The sequence below is a fragment of the Tupaia chinensis genome, unplaced genomic scaffold (genome assembly GCF_000334495.1).
Source record: "Tupaia chinensis unplaced genomic scaffold, TupChi_1.0 Scaffold000063_1, whole genome shotgun sequence".
NCBI lineage: Eukaryota > Metazoa > Chordata > Mammalia > Scandentia > Tupaiidae > Tupaia > Tupaia belangeri.
This window is the reverse complement of record NW_006159521.1, coordinates 5,740,799-5,761,864: the sequence shown is the minus strand read 5'-3', so window position 1 is coordinate 5,761,864 and position 21,066 is coordinate 5,740,799. Positions and strand designations below refer to the sequence as shown.

General features: G+C 43.9%; 1 protein-coding gene across 1 annotated transcript in view; it reads right to left on the bottom strand.

The window, feature by feature from the left end:
* The window catches only part of ANXA2 (annexin A2), a 50,237-nt gene that overhangs the window by 24,444 nt on the left and 4,727 nt on the right, over positions 1-21,066 (bottom strand). The window contains exons 2-3 of the mRNA XM_006141764.3: positions 12,805-12,863; positions 8,703-8,802 (exon numbers count right to left, since the gene is read on the bottom strand). Coding sequence (XP_006141826.1) covers positions 8,703-8,802; positions 12,805-12,852 — 148 coding nt within the window. The 5' untranslated portion in view covers positions 12,853-12,863. The remainder of the gene's footprint in view (positions 1-8,702; positions 8,803-12,804; positions 12,864-21,066) is intronic.

The following is a 21,066-nucleotide window of genomic DNA, read 5'->3' as shown; positions in this document are numbered from 1 at the left end:
GGTACCCTCTTGAAGTTATACGTTGATATTTCTCACACTGTTCCATCAAACTCCTAAGAAGGACTTGGCCAGTAATGTGCCTGTCTGTGTGCACCAGGAATTATTCAGGTCACACGTGTGCACTGTATTTAGTCGTAGGTAGGTAGTGATTCGCCACCCAGTAGCAGCGTATGGTCATTAAAGAGAACCTAACTGAGGTATTTTTCAACAGAAAGAGCTAGGAGATGCTCCTCTGGAAATGACCATTAGTAACTGGGCAGACAAGGGCTGGCAGGTGGCGCAGTGATTAAGGGCGCTGGACTCCCACACGGCCAACTGCAGTTCAAGTCAAGGATGTGCTGGCTTACTTTCTCACTTTCTCTCTCTCTCTTTCTCTCCCTTCCTCCCTCTCTGGTCAAGTTAAAAAAATATGTAAATAAATAAAGTTGAATAAAATAATTACCTAAAATTTTAAAAATAAAATAATTAACTGGGCAGAGAGAGACTGACCCTCCCTACAAGGCGACGATGCCAGCCGGGCATCCTTCTACTAGGAATGACAGGGATAGAGAAACCCCCAGTCCACATGCCCATAACAATCATCCCCAGCAGTAGCTATGGCGTGCCTGCCCCAGAGGTCCTGCTCACAGTCACCCTCCTCAGAAGGAGCGAGCACTGTCTCCATGGCATTTCTCACTGAGACAAGACACCTGAGTAGGTGACAGACGCAGGGGTTGGTGGGTGGCCTGGATAAGTAGCAACAGATGCAGACTCTGGACACTAAGTGGGACTCCAACTTGTAAGATCTTGGGGCACATTAGCCCTCTCCCTATGCCTCTGTCTCTTACCCTATAAAACAGGGATCATGATATGTCTTTCCCCAGGATGCAGCAAAGAAGGGCCAGGTTAGTGATTGGGAACACTTCTACTCCCTTTGGCACACAGCTGCTCTGTCGTAAGCCTAGCCCTGTCTGCACTTGATGTTTGGTCTATGAAAATACAGGGAGTAGAGAAGGTGGGGGACATCTGCGCCATTAGAGTAGCAGCTGATAAAGACATGATAGGACCGGCAGTGTACAGGGTGGGGAGGGGCGGGGGAGCTCAGTGTCTCCCACGTCTAGCACGGCTGAGGGACAGGAGCCTAACTCGGAGAAAACCTTTGTTAGCTGAGTGCCTAGGAAGGTGGGCCAGAAATCAAATGTCTTCTGTCCTTATTCTGCTCTGCTCTACCCTCAGCGGAGTTCCTGAGAAAGGACGGAGGATACTGTCCATAATCCCACTGGACGCTTCAATAATCTAGAAGCCTTTCTGCCTTCCATGCATCATTCTATCCCTCCCTGACATACAGAGAACACAAAGTCGGCCACCACCCAAGATTCAATCAAGTAGAACTGTCAATGAAGGAATGTGCACAGAAAGCAAGTACCATCTTGTGCCCTGATACTCTTATCAGCCACAGAGGACAGGAGACAGAAACTGGGAACAGAGACAAGAGAAACCAACACGCCCTCCATCAACACCATCCATGATGGCGACGTTACTTAGGGCTGCTGACGCCAGGTAAGAATATGGTTACTTCCACTGTCTTTGGGTGAAACTGGTATTTGGGTCTCCTTGGGTACAAAAGGCAATAGTTGTTTTTAAGAAAGAAGCGAAGAGAAGCAGGTGATGAAAGCTGATGCCTACAGTTAGAAACGCACCAGGGATTCCTCTTCCCATGCTTTAGCACTACCCAGCTGGGGTTCGGCCCTGGCTCGGCTCCAGATACCTTTACAGAGAAACCTGTGTGAGCGATGGCTCTGTGCAGCCCTGGCCTCAGCTCTTAGAGCTGCTAGCTGCTGTAAGGTGAGAACTCAGCCGAAAGGGAAGGCTTTGGCACCTGGGCAGTGTCTGTTCCCTCCTGCTCTCCTCCTGCAGGGTGAGAAGGTTCTAGGACACGTGGGTCACAGAGGCCTTGGTCACAGATGTCTCATTCAGACAGTGGGGCTCCTCTTGGTCTGTCTCTTCATTTGCCACCCTTCCAAGAAAGAGGCTACTTTTCTTTACTTTTAAAAAGTTTATTTCTTCCGAGAATGAGAGAGTGACAGCCCCTGATAGGATCTTGACACTAAATCCACCCCCCAGCCTACAGCCAGCCCCAGATAATGGGCAAGCATGTGTCCAGCATACTGAGCAAGGTCTCCAGACGTGAACCAGGAACCTTCCCTGGGAGACCGCCTCACAGAGAATCACAGTTTAGCTGCTGTGCCGCCATCTGGCCCCCAGTGGAGAGGCAACTTTTCCAAGTCGAGCTCTCCTGGCTCCCTCAAGAAAACACAAACCTAATTACTACACTCAGTTGAAGAAATATACCTCCAGCTGAGCAGGTGAAACCAAAACTGCGTGTTCCAGCCTACTTTCCAGCGACACGTGATGTTAGTCTTTTGGCTGTGCTGGAACTCTTAAGCAATTTATTTTAAAGTTAAAACAAAAAAAAGTACAAAAAACTTTGCTGCAGTTATACTTCTATACTTGTGCTCACGAGAAGGGGGGGATCACCCACTCTTGCATCCCTTCCGGAGAACACAAAGACTGCGAAAATCAAAAGTGGCAGTAATAATAGGGCAATCTCATCGCCCTCCCCTTCCAGAGAGCACAAAGCTGTACCCGTTTACTGGCACTTACACTAACTCTGGGGTTGGGCTGCTGCTAATTACCATCTATTTTATGTAGTCTAGATTCATCCTTTTCTAATTTAGCTGACTTTCCTTTCTAGTTATTTGGACCCATATGGTAAACCATTCACAGCTGTGTTGTACACGCCACAGTATATATTTAACCCAAGGCCAATCTAGACCAAGAGACTCCTGCAGATTAAGTCTCAGAAACCTCTTGTTAATTAAGCAATATTACTACTTTTCATGGCTTTTCTCAGCTCCTAGCGAGACATAAATTAAGGTAAGTAACTACATAGTCTACCTCTAGGCAGAGCATACACAGAACCACCACGCCTTTGGTAACATACTCCAGAAATACTGAGATCCTTCAAACTACAAACAAAGCAGACTTTATTCCTTAAAAACAGAGCCAGGCTCACTAGGGGACCATTACCCTGTCTGGCTCCCGGACAGATTCAGGGACACTTCTTTGCTATCTCATCTATCCCAACTAGCCTGCTGCTCTGGGACCTGAGTATCTCTGACAACGATTTGGGTTAGAATTTTACCTTCTCACACAGTTGCATGGACTTGGACCTTAAGAAAGGCTCATGGAATAAAGTCCTTGCCTGTAAGGAACTCACATTCTGGTGATACGTGCGCGCACAATTACACCATGGAATGACAAGAGCTAGATGTAAAGTATGATGAGGACATACACCAAGAATTGATCCTGCTGTCCCCTCAGAGAGCCTAGAGGTGAGGCCGTGCAGCAGTCGAGAGGTGAGCCACAGCGGGGTGGTGTTCGAGGTGGAACAAGGAGGCCGAGGAGTGAAAGCACACTCAGTTTGTGGCTCTAGATGAGCCAGGATGAAGCTGCCAAGGGAAGCTATAATGCGTCAGGCTGGAAGCCCAGCAAAACACAGGCACCATAACAGCCCATAGGTAAGGGATGATATGGGCTGAGGGGAAAGATGGGGAAGGGTGGCTTTGTGACCTGCTGGCCAGTATAGGTGGTGCCTGCCCATGGATCCCTGCCCGGCTCTAGCCCTCATAACAACCCCTCGTCTCCTGGCCTGCTCCTCTTCACAGTCTTTGTGTTCAGTAGCACCTGACGAGCCCTCTGCCACAGGGGGCCTGCTCCCAGAGCTACGTGGAGAACAGTGGGGTCGGAGGAACACCAGATAGAGCGGGTGATGTCCTGGCATCCTCCATATGTGCACACTCATGCATGCATGTGCACACATGGAGGACTACCCTTGTCTAGGAGAGAGGCATGTGCAGAGTCATCTTGTCGTGCTCCTTTGCCTTTGGTTTGGATCAACGTTGATGTGTACGCTGTCTCCTTTGCTGTCGAGGAAAAACCAACTACCTAGCACTGTGTCCTCCTGATGGGGAGGGGGGGGCAATGTGGAGTGGGACTCAGGTGTGGTGCAAGCTTCTTAATTACACTTACAGTAGAAGACATTCTAGAAGGGGAGGGAAAATTTTGCCTAGATTATTTTTGAAGTAGAATTCGTTATCTAAAAATATCAAGGACAAAGAGACAAAAAGGTTGCTACCTTTCCCAACTACTGACTTTACTTTTGTTTTTAATTAAATTTACGAGAGCTTCCACTATGAAGATAATGTGTGTCATCATAGAAAATTTGGGAAACATAGAATATACTGAAAGCACAAGAAAAAGACTTGTTTACCTATAACTTCATGGATGATTTACTAATTCATTTATTTTTTCCCCTTTTATTAAAAAATTGTGGTTGGGCCAGCAGGTGGCATGGCCAACTGCAGTTCAAGTCCCGGACCTGGCGGTTTGCTTTCTCACTCATACCCCCTTCTCATTCTAGTCCTCTCTGATCAAATTAAAAATAAATCAATAAGTAAAGTTAAATAAAAGAATTGTTTTATAACATGTGGTTATGAAAATACAATATACATAACTTTATATCCATTTTTCCATGCAACTGACAAACTGAAGGTGAATGGATGTTAAAATGAATGTTATAGGGACCAGCAAGTGGCATGATAGTTAAGGTGCTGGACACTCCCACATGGACGACCACGGTTCGAGTCCCAGACCTGGTGGCTTGCTTTCTCACTTTCTCTCTCTATGTCTCTCTCTGGTCAAATTTAAAAAAATAAATAAATAAGAATGAATAAACAAAATTAAATAATTATTTTTAAAAATGAATGTTATAGATTTGAGTAGGGTGATGGTTGCACAACTCTGAAAATATGCTAAATATTGAATTGTATGGCATATAAATTATATCTCAATAAAGATGTCAAACATAGTTCATAAACTTTATTTTCACATATACATGATGTTCTGTAGAATTGTATGTGATATGGGGGGTCACAAGTTATCTACATAATATAATTTTACTTAGTCATTTACTGAATCACTCCTCAACTAAAATACATATCTGAATTTTTCACTGTCTTCACCAATGCTAATATTAACATCTTCGGTATACTAAGCTTTTTTTTTTTTAAAGAATTATTTTATTTAACTTTATTTATTTATTTTAATTTGACCAGGGAGAGAGAGAGAGTGAGTGAGAGAGAGAGAGAGAATGAGGAAACAAGCCACCAGGTCTGGGACTCGAACCGTGGTGGGCCATGTGGGAGTCCAGCATCCTTAACCTCGGTGCCACCTGCCGGCCCAGGCATACTAAGCTTTTATGGGGACCATATTCTTCCTTCCCAAGAATTTCCTGTAAGTATTTAAGGTTTAAAAAATACTAACAATATATACTAACAATAACAATCTTATTAAAGGACCAATGGACCTAATCAGGAAAACTTGGTTACCCTCTAAAAATACAAGACACCAAAAATAAGTAAAAAATGGTTGTAAAAGAAACTCACTGAACTTTAGGGCTGGGACAAAAGGAAACAGAGGTCCTAAAGCTGGTCAAATGTGAGATACTAGGTACCAGCAGTCTCATCGCTAGAAAATGTTTCTCGTGCCTGAAAATAATCCAAGGCAAAGGGAAAAAAAGCAGCTAATCCTCACAGGCAGGAGCTTAGCCTGGGGCTGGACTGTTCTAGTCTCGGTCTAATCCAAGATCAAGAGATCTGGAATGGTTTGTTTTAACCAGAATTGGGGAAACTATTATTGAGTCCTTGGAAAAGTCATGATGCGCTTTTGCTAGGCAAAAATGCAGCCCGACCTTTCTGACCCACTGCCTCAGGGACTGCTGTGAAGCTCACCTGAAAGGAGTGTCTCTCAGTGCTTGCTGCTCATCTGTCCATAATGAGCACTCGTAAACTGTCACGGTGATGTAACAAGCAAGGCAGCTGCTTCTGACCAAAACGGAATGCAGGACTCCAAATCTCACCCCTACAGCGGTTTCTGCTTGGAAACTAAGGTCTTTTTCTACTAGCTCAGAAAGGGCCTGGAGGTATTTTTATTACCATGAGTGTCAGCTGTGACCCGAGTTCATTGGCGCAATCTTTACATTCCACTGTGCTAAAAGCTTTCTCATGCAGGGATAAAAGGAGCCTTTGTCTCAAGCTTGTAAAAGGCACCATCTTTGTTAGCTGAGTTAACTGCGAAACTTTTGAGTATGTTTCTCAGTAGCATGTTGGGAAACCACAAGAATCTAGGCCCAATGTAGTGAAAAGGATGAGTTTTGAGAAAACAGTTGTGTGTGCACCTGTGTGTACACATACATACGTGCGCACATGCGTGTGCTTGAAGGTAACCTATTCTGAGAACCGTCTCTATGCCAGACACTGCTAAATGCTTCATACTGTACTTCACAACAATCCTGTGAGGTGAGAATTCTTTTTTTAAAGAATTATTTTATTTAGCTTTATTTATTCATTCATTTCTTTCTTTTTTTTTTTTTTTTAACTTGACCAGAGAGGGACAGAGCGAGAGGGCAAGAGAGAGAGGGAAAGTGAGAGAGCAAGCTTCCAGGTCTAGGACTTGAACCGTGGGCAGCCATGTGGGAGTCCAGCGTCCCAGGGTCCTTAACCACCACGCCACCTGCCGGCCCCGTGAGGTGAGAATTCTAATGAGTCCCACTCTGTAGGTAAGGAAACTGAGTGCCTGTGAAATTTGGTGTTTTCCTTTAAAGTGCTGCTGAGTGGCAGAGCAGGGATTTGAAGCCAGGGTTACTCAAGCTATCAGTCATATCACTCTAATGACTAAAACCAACCAGAGTAAGATAAACCCAACAAATTTTAGTTTAACTTTCCAAAAATGACTACCTAACTTCCCACCCACAAGTACGGTTATTTAAAAGCACTAAAAGGGTCAGTTGGTAGCGTGGTGCTTAAGGTGGCTAGATCCCATATAACTGACTGTGTGGTTCAAGTCCCGGACCCAGTAATTTGAAATATATGCTGGTGCGTGTATATGTCTACTCAAAATCCCAAGAGAAGGATGAAGAAGGGACTGCAATTGCAATGGCCATCACTCTGGAGGGGTGCTTTCTCTCTCCCTCTCTCTCTTTGTCTGGCAAGCCCACAGGCAAAAATTTTAAAATAAAAGCACCAAAAAAATTAAGATTTTTAAAGGTCTAATTGGGATGCTTCATATTCCCCCTTCGGCTCCAGGTGGCATTGTAGAAGGTGGCCAGTGTCCCCAGAGGGCAGAAGGCCGCACTGAGGTGATAACGTGAACTCTGACCTCTAGTTAGACCCATAGGACATAAATGGGTCTTGCTGCTTTTCTTCCTGACTCTGGAAACAAAGGCACTCATTTCTCCAAGAGTTTAGCAAAGATGGCCATCCAAAACAAGACAGTGCTGAGACTGGAAGCGGCGTTATTAGTAAGCACATGGACAAACACCAGGATATACGGTCACCCACATTTTAGGTTCCAGGCTGTCCTGGTTGAAGGTTCCAGTGTTTCAGTGAACTGTACGTGAACTGTGTGAGTTCGTCAGTGACTTAAAATGCTCTACGTGGAGGGCCAGCAGGTGGTGTGGTGGTTAAGGCACTGAATTCCTACATGGCCAATAGTGGCTCGAGTCCATACCTGGCGGCTTGAAAATCACTCTGGGTGCATGTAAATGTGTGCCCTCAATCTCTAGAGGAGAATGGAGAAGGGACTGTGGTGTGGCCATTCCCCTGGTGGGGAGTGGTTTCTCACTTTCCCTCACTGTGTCTGTCTCTCTCCGGTAAGCACATGTGCCCTATGGCAGAAATCTTAGAAAAACAAAGCAAAAAAAAAAGTTTAATGGGAATGGTAAAATGCGACCTGGCTCTACAGCAGGGATAGGAGCCAGCACCTGCTTGGATTGCCTGGTCCCATTTGCATTTCAACTAGCTTCCAATGGACTTTGTCCAGAAGGGAAAGTGGAGAATCACAAAAGTTGCCAGAGAATCACAAATTCTCTCTCTATGAATTTGGGCAACATGGCAGCACCAAGACCTCTTCATTAACCTAAGCCGAAAAAGTCCGAGCATCCACTTCTGTGGGTATAGATAACAAGATGACTGGGAGAAGTTCTTGCTCAACTCTCACCAATTAAAGGCTTTACTTGTTTTATTTCAAAAGGGAGGCTTTTATGTTTCCGGCCTTCTCTTAGTCATCATGGATCTCGAGGAAGCTCCTTTAATTTGAGCCCCAAGCCTAAAGAGGAGGGTAATTTACAGGGTTTAAAAAAAAAAAAAAAAGAACTGCATTTTTAACATATTAGATCAACCTAGGAGCAAAGCAGTAAAATGTTCCCAGCATTTTTCCAACAAATGTAATGACATTCACAGCGACCCAGGACAAGAAGGGCCCTTAGGAAGCACCATGGCCAACTTCTTCCTCACAGCAAAGAACAGGCCAAGCCCAGAGCACACACCCAGGGGACCAGATCTGCCTCCTGGTCTGTTTCTCTTTCATTATAATATTTGGTTAAAATGTTGTCTCCCTTTTTAGATCTTCTTCTCTCTGAAAAGAAGGGGCAGGGAGAGAGGAAGGGAAGGAAGAAAAGTTTGGGATGGGCTAGGTCTGGACACACTCCATCACAGCTTGGTGAGGCTTTCCAGTGACCAGAGTAAAGAGATTTGAGGGAACAGAGAGACAACTGAAGGGGCCTCAGTAAGACCTGACCAGACAAGGACAGGTGTATCGCCTACCTTTGGTCTTGATGGCCGTTTCGATGTTTAAAGCGTCACGCTCGGCATCAAAGTTGGTGTAGGCTTTGACGGACCCGTATGCACTTGGGGGCGTGGAATGCTGTGGTTAGAAGACAAACACACTCAACTGACACGCATCTAAAATAACACACACTGAAAGTGTTGCAATAACAATTCCTAAAATAACCTTTTTCTATGGTTTCTTTTAATGATTTGAATAATTCTTATGCTAGGTACCCAGGTAAATAGGAATACGCCACCACACGTTAGACTTTTATTTTCTTCTAATGAAAATCCTTCCTCCCAGACTTGGCTAGTTTCCAATACGCTGTCCATGTTCCCACCTTCCATCTGACTGGTGAGCACTCACAAGCAGACTATGCGCAGTGGGGCCTTGAAACCAGTCTGTATTTAGGAAGGTTGTGAGGGGCAGAAAGCTGGGCTGGCAACCATTTGGAACAAGCTGACAATGAGCAAACTGCCTGACAGGCCTGATTAGCCACGGGCACTACCGGTACATCAATCGCCACTGGGCCCACATCACTGAGCTCACAATTCTTTACAAAGCAAAGGTGGGCCGGCTCTGTGGCCTCCTGGTTAAGGCAGCCAGACCCCGCACGGCCAACTGTGTGGTTTGAATCCTAGACCAGAAACAGTTGAGAAACACACTGGGCACATGTACAAGCATGCTGAAAATCCCAAAAGGAGGGAGAGACAGAGGAAAAGGACTTGCAGCGTGACCACTGACCACCAGGGGTACTTTCTCCTCTCCCTCTCTTTCTGTGTCTCTGGCATGGGCATGAATCCTCTAGCAAAAAAAAAAAAAAAAAGTAAAATGCTTGCCCAGTGTCTTTCTCAGATAAGTGAGGGAAGGACCTTCCTTCACCCCTTGACTTTGGTCACCACCATGGCTAAGGTGGCAGTAGGGGATCTGGCCAAACAACCCACATCTCCACTGTGTTGCCAAGGGCCAAGTTCCTCCTCCTCCCTTCTCTGAGATCGCTTCTCTTCTCTATTCTTCCCTCTGCCTTTTACCACCACCTCCCCTGCGCACTGCTCCCCCTAGCATTTTTTCCCCTTTTGGCCTTTCCCAGTGCTTTTCAAGGCCCATTACCCTTTCTATCTGATACACAGGCATCTCCATCATCCCACCCCCACCCCTCTACACTGAGCTAAAAACAATGGCGGGTTCTACATTAGTTCTCCTTTCCAAGGCATTGACTTCCCTCCTTTGAAATGCTTTTACAGTCTTGCTCCTCCCTGCTATGCACCCTCAAAGCAAAGCGCAGTCATCGAGGACAGACATACTGTTTGAGGTGGCTGGTGGCCAGTGCGCCATCTACCACTGCCCCAGCACCGCCCCCACCATCGCTGTCAAGGCTCCATCCTGCCTGCCCCTACTGCCTCCCCCGGTACATAATGCCCACACAAGGTGATGACTGGCCTTGGTGCAGTTTCTGTGAAGAATCAAGAGACTGTAGTGCCCTGACTTATCGCTCCACCCACAGGATCACCTTATGAACCACCCCAGCCACACCAAGTGGTTTTATCAGCAGTGAGCTTGTACAGTGAGCAACCAGTGTCTCCCAGGACACACTGGAAATCTATGCTCGGGATTAGACATGTTTCCAAATGTCCTCTTGGCCAAATAATAAACCGAGTTAATATTTTTAACTCTAAAACACAAATGGGTTATCAAAATAGGTTCCATCTAATTTCACTACTTAAACTTTCCAGTAGATTAACTCAATGAAAATTGAGTACACATTCAGGAAAACTTAAAGGCACAGTGTTTTTTTTTTTTTGAAATACTGTTATTTGCTATGGCAGCCACACAACATGGGTGGACAGCTAAGGAAAATATATGTTCCCATTTGTTACCAGTGCTGTCTGTTACTCATTTACAAAGGCAGGCCGTCTGGCTGCTGAGCCAGATCACACAAGGCTTCAGTTACCAGGAGATAGGTGTCTTGTTCCAAAACCAACAGTAAATGGGAAAAGTTCCGCATGGTTTTATATCATTCTTGGAAACAAAGTTAAAGGATATTTGAACCTAGTAACTATAAAATCCAAAATCCAATTATCTAAAAAATCAATTTTTTTTTCTTTTTTTTGAGAGGTTTTTGCTATAGGGCATGTGTGCTTGCCAGAAAGACAGAGAGACAGAAAGCGAGAAATCACCCCCCAGGGGGGATGGCCACGCCGCAATCCCTTCTCCTCCATTCTCCTCTCGGGATCTTGGGCACATACACACACACGCCCGGCGTGAGTTTTAAGCCACCAGGCCCAGGACTTGAACCGTGGTTGACTACATGGGAGTTCAGTGACATAGCCATTACGCTAACTGCTGGCCACTAAAAATCAAATTTTGGGGGCAAAAGTGATCTTTTCTTTCCTTAAAATATTGGGTAACATGTGACATTTTCTACTTCACCCATCTCTCTCTAGAGAAATGTATATTAGAGTGGCTGGTTCCCACAGTACAGTGATGAGGTGCTATACATAGAAAGTCGGATTCCACAGTTCAATTCCCATCCCTGGTGACTTGAAAAATGCACCACCAGCACATGTGCATGTGTGTCTAAAATCCCAGCAGGATGGAGAAATGGTAGAGAAGGAACTGCAATGTGACCACACCTCACTGGGGTGTTCTCTTTCTCGTTCTCTCTCGTGTACATCCTCACTGGCAAAAAAATAAAATAAAATAAAAAATAAAATAGAGTGGAATAACTCCAAAGGTTAAATGAAAAACCCTCTCATGAAACCTGATACTAACAACAAGCTAATGATCAAATCCAATAAAGTAACAAATTATTTAACACCTGGGCTTGTCTGGACCTCAGCAAGAAGCTTGCCAACCACAACAGACACAAGCTCCAAGAAGAAAGATTAAAAAAAAAAAAAAAAAGAAGGCTTCATTTTCCATATAATCTGTGCTTGTACCCACTCCACTCATTTAAACAAGTGCCACAGACAATGCACAGGGCTTTGTACCATGTGACCTAAGTTCTGTCATCCTCTTTTGAGTGCCTCTAGCATTTTTACTTCAATAAGAGCACATTTTTAAGATCTGCGAGATCTGCCTACAATCCAGCGTCAGCACTGAGTTTTTATAAAAGCCATTTCTACTGAGATGACTTGGAAGATAAATGACATTATTAGACATTTTATATATGCATAAGTTATATTCTAAAGGGATTTGCAATGATTTCTAATTTCATAAGTAACTAAAATTTTTAACTATAAATGAAGTCAATGCACCAGAATTTCCAGGTTCACATATTTCCTGTGAAAGATAATTAAATTCTGAGCTTTCTGATAACCAAAGCAAAAAAAAAAAAAAGAAAGAAAGAAACATGATCAATTATAATAATTGCTTTTCTTTTTAAAGAAAAACATTCCAACTCTTTTGGAGGAAAGTTTTCTCAGGTGCTAAATAAAAACATAAGTCCTTCTCTAGAATAATTTCCTGGAAACTTAGTAAGTTCAAAAAATGCAGAATCATGCTTGATATGACTGCAGCTTATGCCAAATATCAATAAAATTATTTGTATAAATTAAAAGCCAGGTGGCGTGGAGGTTAAGGTGCTAAATCCCACATGGCAAGCTGTGAGGTTCAAGTCCCAGACCCTGCAGCTTGAAAATCACACCAGATGCATGTGTGTGCACGCCTCAAATCCTGAAAGGAGACTGGAATAGAAGGGACTGCAGCATAGTCATCCCTCTAGGGGCTGATTTTTCATTTTCTTCTCTCTTTTTCTGACTCTCTCAGCAAGCACAAACACCCTGCAAATAAAACTTAAAAAAAAAAAAAAAAGCCATATACCATCATAACATCAATATTGACATGCTAGGTACGGAAGAATAAAAATCCAGCCATTTCAGTGTCACTATGTCCAATGTCAACGTGATGGCAAAAAAGTCTTGCACCATAACTTTTTCAAATCGAACAACTAAGAACTGCTAAAGTAACGAGGAAATAAGCCAGAGATTGTCTCCATTCTGATCCCATGTTCCTTAGATATATAAGCAAAGAGCAAGATGTTATCTAGAGAGGAGACCAATTCGTGAAAATCACACAAAGTGAACATTATATACTCACATCGCCCTCCAAGCTGAGCTTGCACAGAATTTCATGAACAGTAGACATTTTGAAAAGAGCTGAAAAAAAGTACAACAAAAAGACTTTAAGAAGCAGCTTTCCTTTCCCCCGAAGCACAGTGATTCATTATACTAATTTCTACTTCTTGGACCATTTCATCTGAGGATATTAGAGTAAATTTTGTAAATAGATGTAATTCCCGTCTTGTGATTGGGAAAATTAAGGTTTAGAGATGGTTTGCCTTAGGTTTGGGATGGGGTGCTAAACTAACCAGTCTTTCTCTTGTTCTGTTTAACAGGACCTTGGGAGATTGATTTGTGAACACTAAAGCAAAACGATCCCTAAGGCTAGTTTAGCAACCTGTTCAAATAGGATGAAACTCAGTCTTCCCATTCCCGTAAAATCTGATACACTCGTCAAACTTGCCACTACTTATTTTTTCTCACAAGTAATTTTAGCATACTGAAAAAGGTCTGACAACTAGGGGTGTGAGCTGAAACCAATAGCAGTTTGCATGCTGGCCCATTCCTTAATGGAACCCCTTACACTGCTCATCTTTTTCTTTCTCTTTTTTTAGTGCGGTGATGCTTAAAAGGTATTAAGCTGTTAAAAAAAAGATATGAAGCTGTTGATGAGAAGAACAATGAGCAGAGTTTCTGACGTTAATTCATCCTATCAAGCACTGAATTCTTTGTATTTAAGGTTCAAAATGGACGAGATGAAGTTATCTTCTTTCCGTCGATGCACTGAATCAGACAGCGACACCAGACCTGATGAACTGTTTTCGGTTTTGCAATCATACAGTTCTGGGAATCAATACACTCAACCCCTGCCAATAGAGAATGCTCAATTGGCAGTAACGCGCTTCAACTGAGACAAGACAGGTCGGTCAGCATAATCACCCCCCAAATAAAGAAAACAGGGCAGCACTGAGTCCTGAAATAGTTGGAAACAACATTTAAATTGCAGTCACTTCTGCTCTGGTCTCTTAATATCCTTTGCTCAAAGAAACTGCAAGTGGAAATCCAGCTTTCCGTTCTCTTTGGGGATTTTTTTGCCTTTTTTTTTTTTGGAGACGTTTTTGCCATTGGGCACGTGCATTCGTCCGAAAGACAGAGAGACAGAAAGCGAGAAATCACCCCCCAGGGGAGATGGCCACACCACAATCCCTTCTCCTCCATTCTCCTCTCGGGATCTTGGGCACACATGCACACACGCCCAGCGTGAGTTTAAGCCACGGGGTCCAGGACTCGAACTGCGGTGGGCTACATGGGAGTCCAGCAACATAGCCATTATGCCAACTGCCAGTCCCGCTTTCTGTTCTCTTCAAACAGTCTGCTTAGCCTAAGTGTTTTCTTAAGACTGGTTCAGGGAGAGTGCTGACATAGACACTTGCTAAATTGTAGGAATGTTTCAGACTGAGCAGATTCCAGGCACTCTGGGGATGGGAGGTGGGCACTGTGAGAGGGGACGATTTGCCATAATTTGTGGTTACGAATGTGCTTCTGCAAGACTTTCATCCTGAGCTCACTCCTAGACCATCCTCTCTTCCTGAAGTTCACAGCGTGTTTCTTTTCGTTTGTTTGTTTTGTTTTTATTTTTAAGAGAGTTTGATTTTTTTTTTTTTAAAGAGAGATTTCTGCTATGGCAGGTACGTTTGCCAGAGAGACAGAAAGCAAGAAATCACCCCCTGGGGGAATGGCCACACCGCAATTCCTTCTCCTCCGTTCTCTTGCATGCACACAGATAAGCCCAGCGTGAGCTTGAAGCCATAGGGTCCAGGACTCGAACCATGGTCAGCCATGTGAGAGTACAGCTATGTAACCATTACGCCATCTGCTAGTCCTGCTCACAGCGTTTTAAGCAAGGAAAAAATAGTCAGTCAAAGCTATTCCAGTTGCCCCCAAGCACCTATAATTTCCAAACTGATTCTTTTCTTCAGTAGATCCTGCCAGTGGGGCATAATTCTAGCTTGTAAAAAGTTCTGCTGTATAAATAAACTGTGGTACATCCAGAACATGGAATATTATTACGGCCATGAAGAGACATGGAGGGGAAGCCAGAGTCAGCAGGTGCATGATGGTTAAGGTGCTGGAATCTCACATGGCCAACCATGTTGCAAGTCCTGGATCTAGGGCTTGCTTTCTCATTTTTCCTTTCTCTCTCTGGTCAAATTTAAAAAAAAAATAACAACAAATGGAATTTAATAAATAAATAATTCTGAATTAAAAAAAGAACAAGAAAGAAAGATATGGCAAAAACTGAAATACATACTGCTACGTAAAAGAAGTCAGTCTGAAAAAGCTGCATCCTATTTTACTCCAAATACGAGATCTTGGAAAAGGCACGCATGTGGAGACAGTAATGGATGGGTGGCTGCCAAGGGTGTGAGAGGAACAAAGGAATAAGCAGGTACAGAGGATATTTAAGGCAGTGAAATGTTCCGGTACGAGGCCACAGTGGTAGATACGTGTCTGTATATATTTGTCAAGACCCACAGAAAGTCCAGTACTCAGAGTGAACATTACTGTAAACTATGGACTTGGGGTGATAAGGATGTGTCAATGGAGGTTCATCAATTCTAGCAAATGCTCTGGGACAGGCTGTCGAGGGTGGAGGAGGCTGTGTCTGTGTGGGGACGGAGAATATATGGGCATTCTCTGTGCTTTCTGTTCAATTTTGCTGTGAACCTAAAACTGCCCTAAAATTAAAGTCTATTTCAAAGAGTCTTGCTTTGTATCTGAACTGTCCAGTCCAGTAACCGTCAGTTTCACGTGGCTAACAAGCATTTGAAATGTGGCCAATCCACACTGAGATGTGCCGTAAATGTAAAGGACATACTAGATTATGAAGGCTGGGTATGGAAAAAAAAAAAAAGATAAGACTTTCATTAAAAAGTATAATAAAACTGAAGTGGCTGGCAGATGGTGTGGTGGTAAAGGACGCTGGACTCCCACATGGCCAACTATGGTTCAAGTCCCAGACCTGGCGGCTTGCTTTCTCACTTTCTCTATTACTCTGTCCCTCTCTGGTCAAATTAAAAAATAAATACATAAAGTTAAATAAAAGAATTATTATTATTTTTTTTTTTTTAAAAAGGGGGAGCCACGAGGTGGCATGATAGTTAAAGGCGCTGGATTCCCACACAGCAAACCGCGGTTCGAGTTCCATAACTGGAGCCTTGCTTTTTTCCTTTCTCTTTCTCTCTCTCTCCATCCCTCTCTGGTCAAATTAAAAAATAACAACAACAAATGGAATTAAATAAATAAATAATTATTTAAAAAATAAATTTTAAAGAGATTATATGTTGCAGTTATGATATATTGGGTAAATTGAATGTATTATTTGAACTTAACCTTATTCATTTCTTTTACCTTTCTTAATACAGCAACTATGCAATTTACAAGTGCATATGCAACTCACATTCTATTTCCATTAGGCAGTGCTGATCTAGAGGATCCCATAGCACTATGGCCCATTCAAATCCAAAAACCTCAGCCTGAGAATAACCAAAGAAGAGGTGAATCTCTTAGGACATTGAACTACCCAGGTCCTGGTCTTAACTATTACACCTGGGACGTGGTTAGAACTGGGCTACATCTGCAATGAGGGATAAACCATTGTCATCTGTCATTCCTTGCAGTGTTCTAGTCACTACCATAAACGACTAAGAAATAAAAATGCCAGAAGCAGAATAAACCCAAAAAAACCAGGAGATTAGGAAGTTGGAGTTGCAGACTTGTTTCCACTTCCGAAGTGTGGCTCACATTCAACTTACTAAATCAGGTACTTCGCAATGGTTCTGATGCTTGGAAAATCTTATCTACAGAGGCAGAGTAAGTTGTTACTGTGTTAGTCTTTCAAGTTGTCTTTCCAGCTCCAGCACTGGCTCTGTAGACAGCGGTCTGGCAGAACCCCACATGGGGACTACAGAGTACTATCGAGATCAAAGACAATCGGATACACTTCTTTACACTCGCCATTCATGTTTCCCTCTTCTCCTACAGCCACAACACCTTGAGGAGACAAATAACAAGGATTTTTTTTTCTTAAGAGAGACTTTGCTATAAGGCGAGTGCAATAGCCAGAAAGACAGAGAGACAGAAAGCAAGAAATCATCCACAGGAGGGATAGCCACACCGCAATCCCTTCTCCTCCATCCTCCTCTTGGGATTTTGGACAAGCACGCACATGCACCTGGCATGAGTTTTACGTCATCGGACTGGGACTCAAACCACAGTCGACTACGTCGGAGTCCAGCAACATAACCACTACGCCATCTGCTGGTTCCAGTAACAGGGATTTTTAAAAGCCCCGGATCTTCCTTCCCATTTTGACATTCGTATTTGTGCTGCACTCTCATCAAATCAGTCCTGCATGCCACTATCAACTCAGCCTCTCTACTTCATCTTATCAAAGCAGTTCGCAATCAATTCTTCATGACTTCCTCTTATTCTAGCAGAACCCGGCCTTCAAAGATGAGTGTCGGAACGCACCTTCACCTCCCTCTAGATGGGAACCCAGCCTCACATTCCTCTATTGCCCCAGGGAAAGGAGACAGGACCTACGTGCTCCTTGCCACTCCCCAAACACCGGGCACTCTTTTCACCAACAGCCCTCGGTTGATGACCAGTCCCGACTCCTACATGCCTTACTCTCACCTTCTTCTATTCCGAGACCCCATTCACTTTTCACGTCACCGCTACTCGGGCATCTGCCTCTCTACTTCATCTTATCAAAGCAGTTCGCAATCAATTCTTCATGACTTCCTCTTATTCTAGCAGAACCCGGCCTTCAAAAGGTCTCTGTTCACAGACCCTCTCCCACCTTTCAATGGCAGAAGCACTTTTTGATCCTACTTCAGTTCATCCATTCAGAAGAGTATATTGAGGACCCCTCCAGGTGCCAATTATTCAAAAGATGAGTACAGAAGTACGTAAGCACCATTCCAAGCAGTGAGGAGAATGTGTAACCTCCTTTTCACTAGAGTCCCAGTCTCCTACAAATTTAAGAGCACCTTTGCACACTGTAGATGCTAAATAAACTTTTAAAAAAATGAGTTGCTGTTTAGCATAAGTAACATTTATATTTTTCAGAAAATACCAAAATATCTTTTTCTTTTTTTTGAGAGGTTTTTGCTATAGGGCGCGCGTGCTCGCCAGACAGAGAGACAGAAAGCGAGAAATCACCCCCCAGGGGGGATGGCCACGCCGCAATCCCTTCTCCTCCATTCTCCTCTCGGGATCTTGGGTACGCACACACACGTGCCCCGCGTGAGTTTAAGCCACCGGGTCCTGGACGCGAACTGCAGTAGACTACGTGGGAGTCCAGCAACATAGCCATTACGCTAACTGCTGGTCCCAATACCAAAATATCTTAATAACCAAGGTCAGAATTATCATAAAGTAGTATCTACAAAGCTTCCAACACCATGCAAATGACTTTTGCAGCCATTTAAGTGTTTTTTGTATCATGCACATTTAATAGCAAACATATTTTCACTAAGTTAAATATGGCTTCTTTGATTTTGTGCTTCTTTACTTCATCAAATCACTTGGCAACACTAGTTATTTTGAGCATGACTCATTGATCACTAGAAGATGAAGTGAACTTTACCACTCGCTATGCTTGCTAAAACATTTGTTTAATATGGTATCTCTGCCTAATGAGAATGTGTTGGTGTGCTGCTACTTTCAAACACAGAAAAAGTTTTGTCAGTGCTTCTGAAGGTTACAAATACTTGTGATATCCAAGTAATCAACCCACAAACCCATAACAAGCACACACTGGACCTACACTACATTAAGGGCCACGAGAGACACAAATTCAACTATGAGATCCAACCCCCACGCCTCTGTTAGACACCTGAGAGAATAGACTGAGGTCAGCAGCAAATGAGTATCAGAGCTGGGGACTGAGTCCAGAGCTCCTGACTCCTGGGCCATTGTCCTTTCAACCTCAACACAAAGGTTCTTCATTCCAAGAGATTAAGATACAGAGAGAAAGATCACAGTAAACCAAGTGACATCAGCTAAGGGCTTAACAGTGAGGTACCAACTGCCTCGGCTGAGGATGAATCACCAGGAGCGGCTCCAGTCAGAGGCACATGGCGGAAAGCCAAGGGACATGGAAGGGGAGAATATCCCAGGGTGTTGGGAAAACAAATGGAGAGGCTTGAAAATAAGCCACATTCAATGTGTGCCCCTTGGGAATCCTAAAGCATAGGTTTCTGAATGGTGTAAAGTTAATCTTGCCTATGGAAATACTGGAGGACCCCCCCCCAAACCAATGTGATGGGGGCCCATTACTTTTTTAATGCATCTGTTCACCAAAACATTCTCTCTGAGGCTGAATATTCTTCCTAAAAGTAGTTCACTCTGCCTTTTGCATACCTATGGCTTGGAATGAGGATAAAAATGAAGTCTAAGCGTCAAGGGAGACAACTCATCTACTTACTCTCCATCACAGAGTAAATTTATAAGTGCATTAAAAGCAGAACCACCATTCCTTTTCTGGCAGATTTTTCTACAAAGCATGAAAATGGCAGTTTGCATCATTCTTTGTTTTTAATTTGCTACAGGGCACACACACTCACTGGGAGGAGTGGGGGGGAGGGAGGGAGGGAGAGAGGAAAGCAAGAAAGCACCTCTCAAGGGGGATGACCACACTACAATCCTTTTTTCATCTTCTCCTCTCAGGATTTTGGGCACACTCATGCCCAAAGCATGCACCATGCTTTGTAAGCCTGGTGGCTGGCCAAGAGGAATCCGGCTCGCACATGCACATGCCCACGCTGTTCAAGGACTTGTGGTTGGCTCCCTTAACCACCTAGCTACCTTAACCACCATGCCACCAGCTGGCCTGTCTCAATCACTCTTCCCAGCACTTCAGTGTTGCCCACTTGGCCAACTGGTTTCAACTTGCAAACAAGAAAAATAAGAACCAGCCCATCAGCAGGTTCAATCTGCTGTTGAGTACCTCTGCTCATAGGTGCCTCCCCTTTCCAGGGAGTGCTGGGTACCTAGACATCATCACCAAAGGGCCCTTTGTCAGGGAAAGTTACTCTGTTTATGAAAACAAACAAGACGGGTACAGGGGGTACAGAGAGACTCACTGGAAGAGCAGCACCCCCACCTCAAACTAGCTTGAAACAATTCACCACTGGGATGAGAATGCAGACCCCTGGCTCCACCCTAACGAAGAAACAGTTTCTTCTGGCCTTGAAAAGATGAACAAAAATGAGACTGTGAACTGACCAACTAGAGAGTGTTTAGCGCCAAGGTAGATGTGAATGAAACCTGTGCAGACGTAGAAAAAGAAGTCATTTTATATGTAACATGAAGACTACCTTAAAGATAATTGAAGGGTTTGATCTTTTTTGTAAACCTTACAGATTTTATTGCAAGATATTTTGTTCACTCCCAAGACATAATTACAAAAAAAAGGGGGAGAAAAGGAATAAACGAAACATCTCTACTTCTTCCCCAAAAAGAAAAAAACAAAGTTTGCAAAGGCTGAAAATACTTCAAATAATAAAAACAAGTTCTACTAAACTGAATTAAGAACTAGCTCCAGAAAGTCCAAATATTAATTTGGACAAACAAACAAACACACACGTTGCAACAGGTCTGGCCAGCATAGCTGAATCTGAGTCTAAGCAGCAGTTTCACAGACACACCCATTTTGTAGTTTAACTGAGTGTTGATGTGTTACCACAAAACAAATCCCTAGCAACCATGATGAATCAATCAGGGACTGGATGATTCAAACGAAGACTTTTAAGCAAAATGGGTGGGGTGGAATGTGGAGGGCTGGGTTTCCCCACCAAAGCCCTTACTGTACACTGTCCTGGCCACTACAGTCTACAAGACCACATGGGATTTTAAACCAAAATTTTTTTAGATGTATGAGATGGGGAAGGAGAGAAAAAATGCCCGTTGTAGTCTATCCTCCACCCCTCCAAAGTATCTCTGTTTAACAGAACCTTCTTGAAAGCACATACTCTTCTGCTTGGTTTTACGGTCTTGATTAATGCCTGAGTCACAGGGCCAAGTCATCCCCCAGAATTCCTGGAGTCCCGCTGGGTACCCTCCCCCCAAGACGGAGAGGGGTGGCCAGCGTGGGGCTTGCTCCAGCTTGTTCCTCCGGCTGCCTGATCTGAATCAGTGTCTGCTGCTACCTCCAAACACCTCAGCTCTTTGCTCAGGGCCTCCGTCGTCGCCCTCTCCTAATAGGGCAGCAGTGGGCGGGAGAGGAATCAGC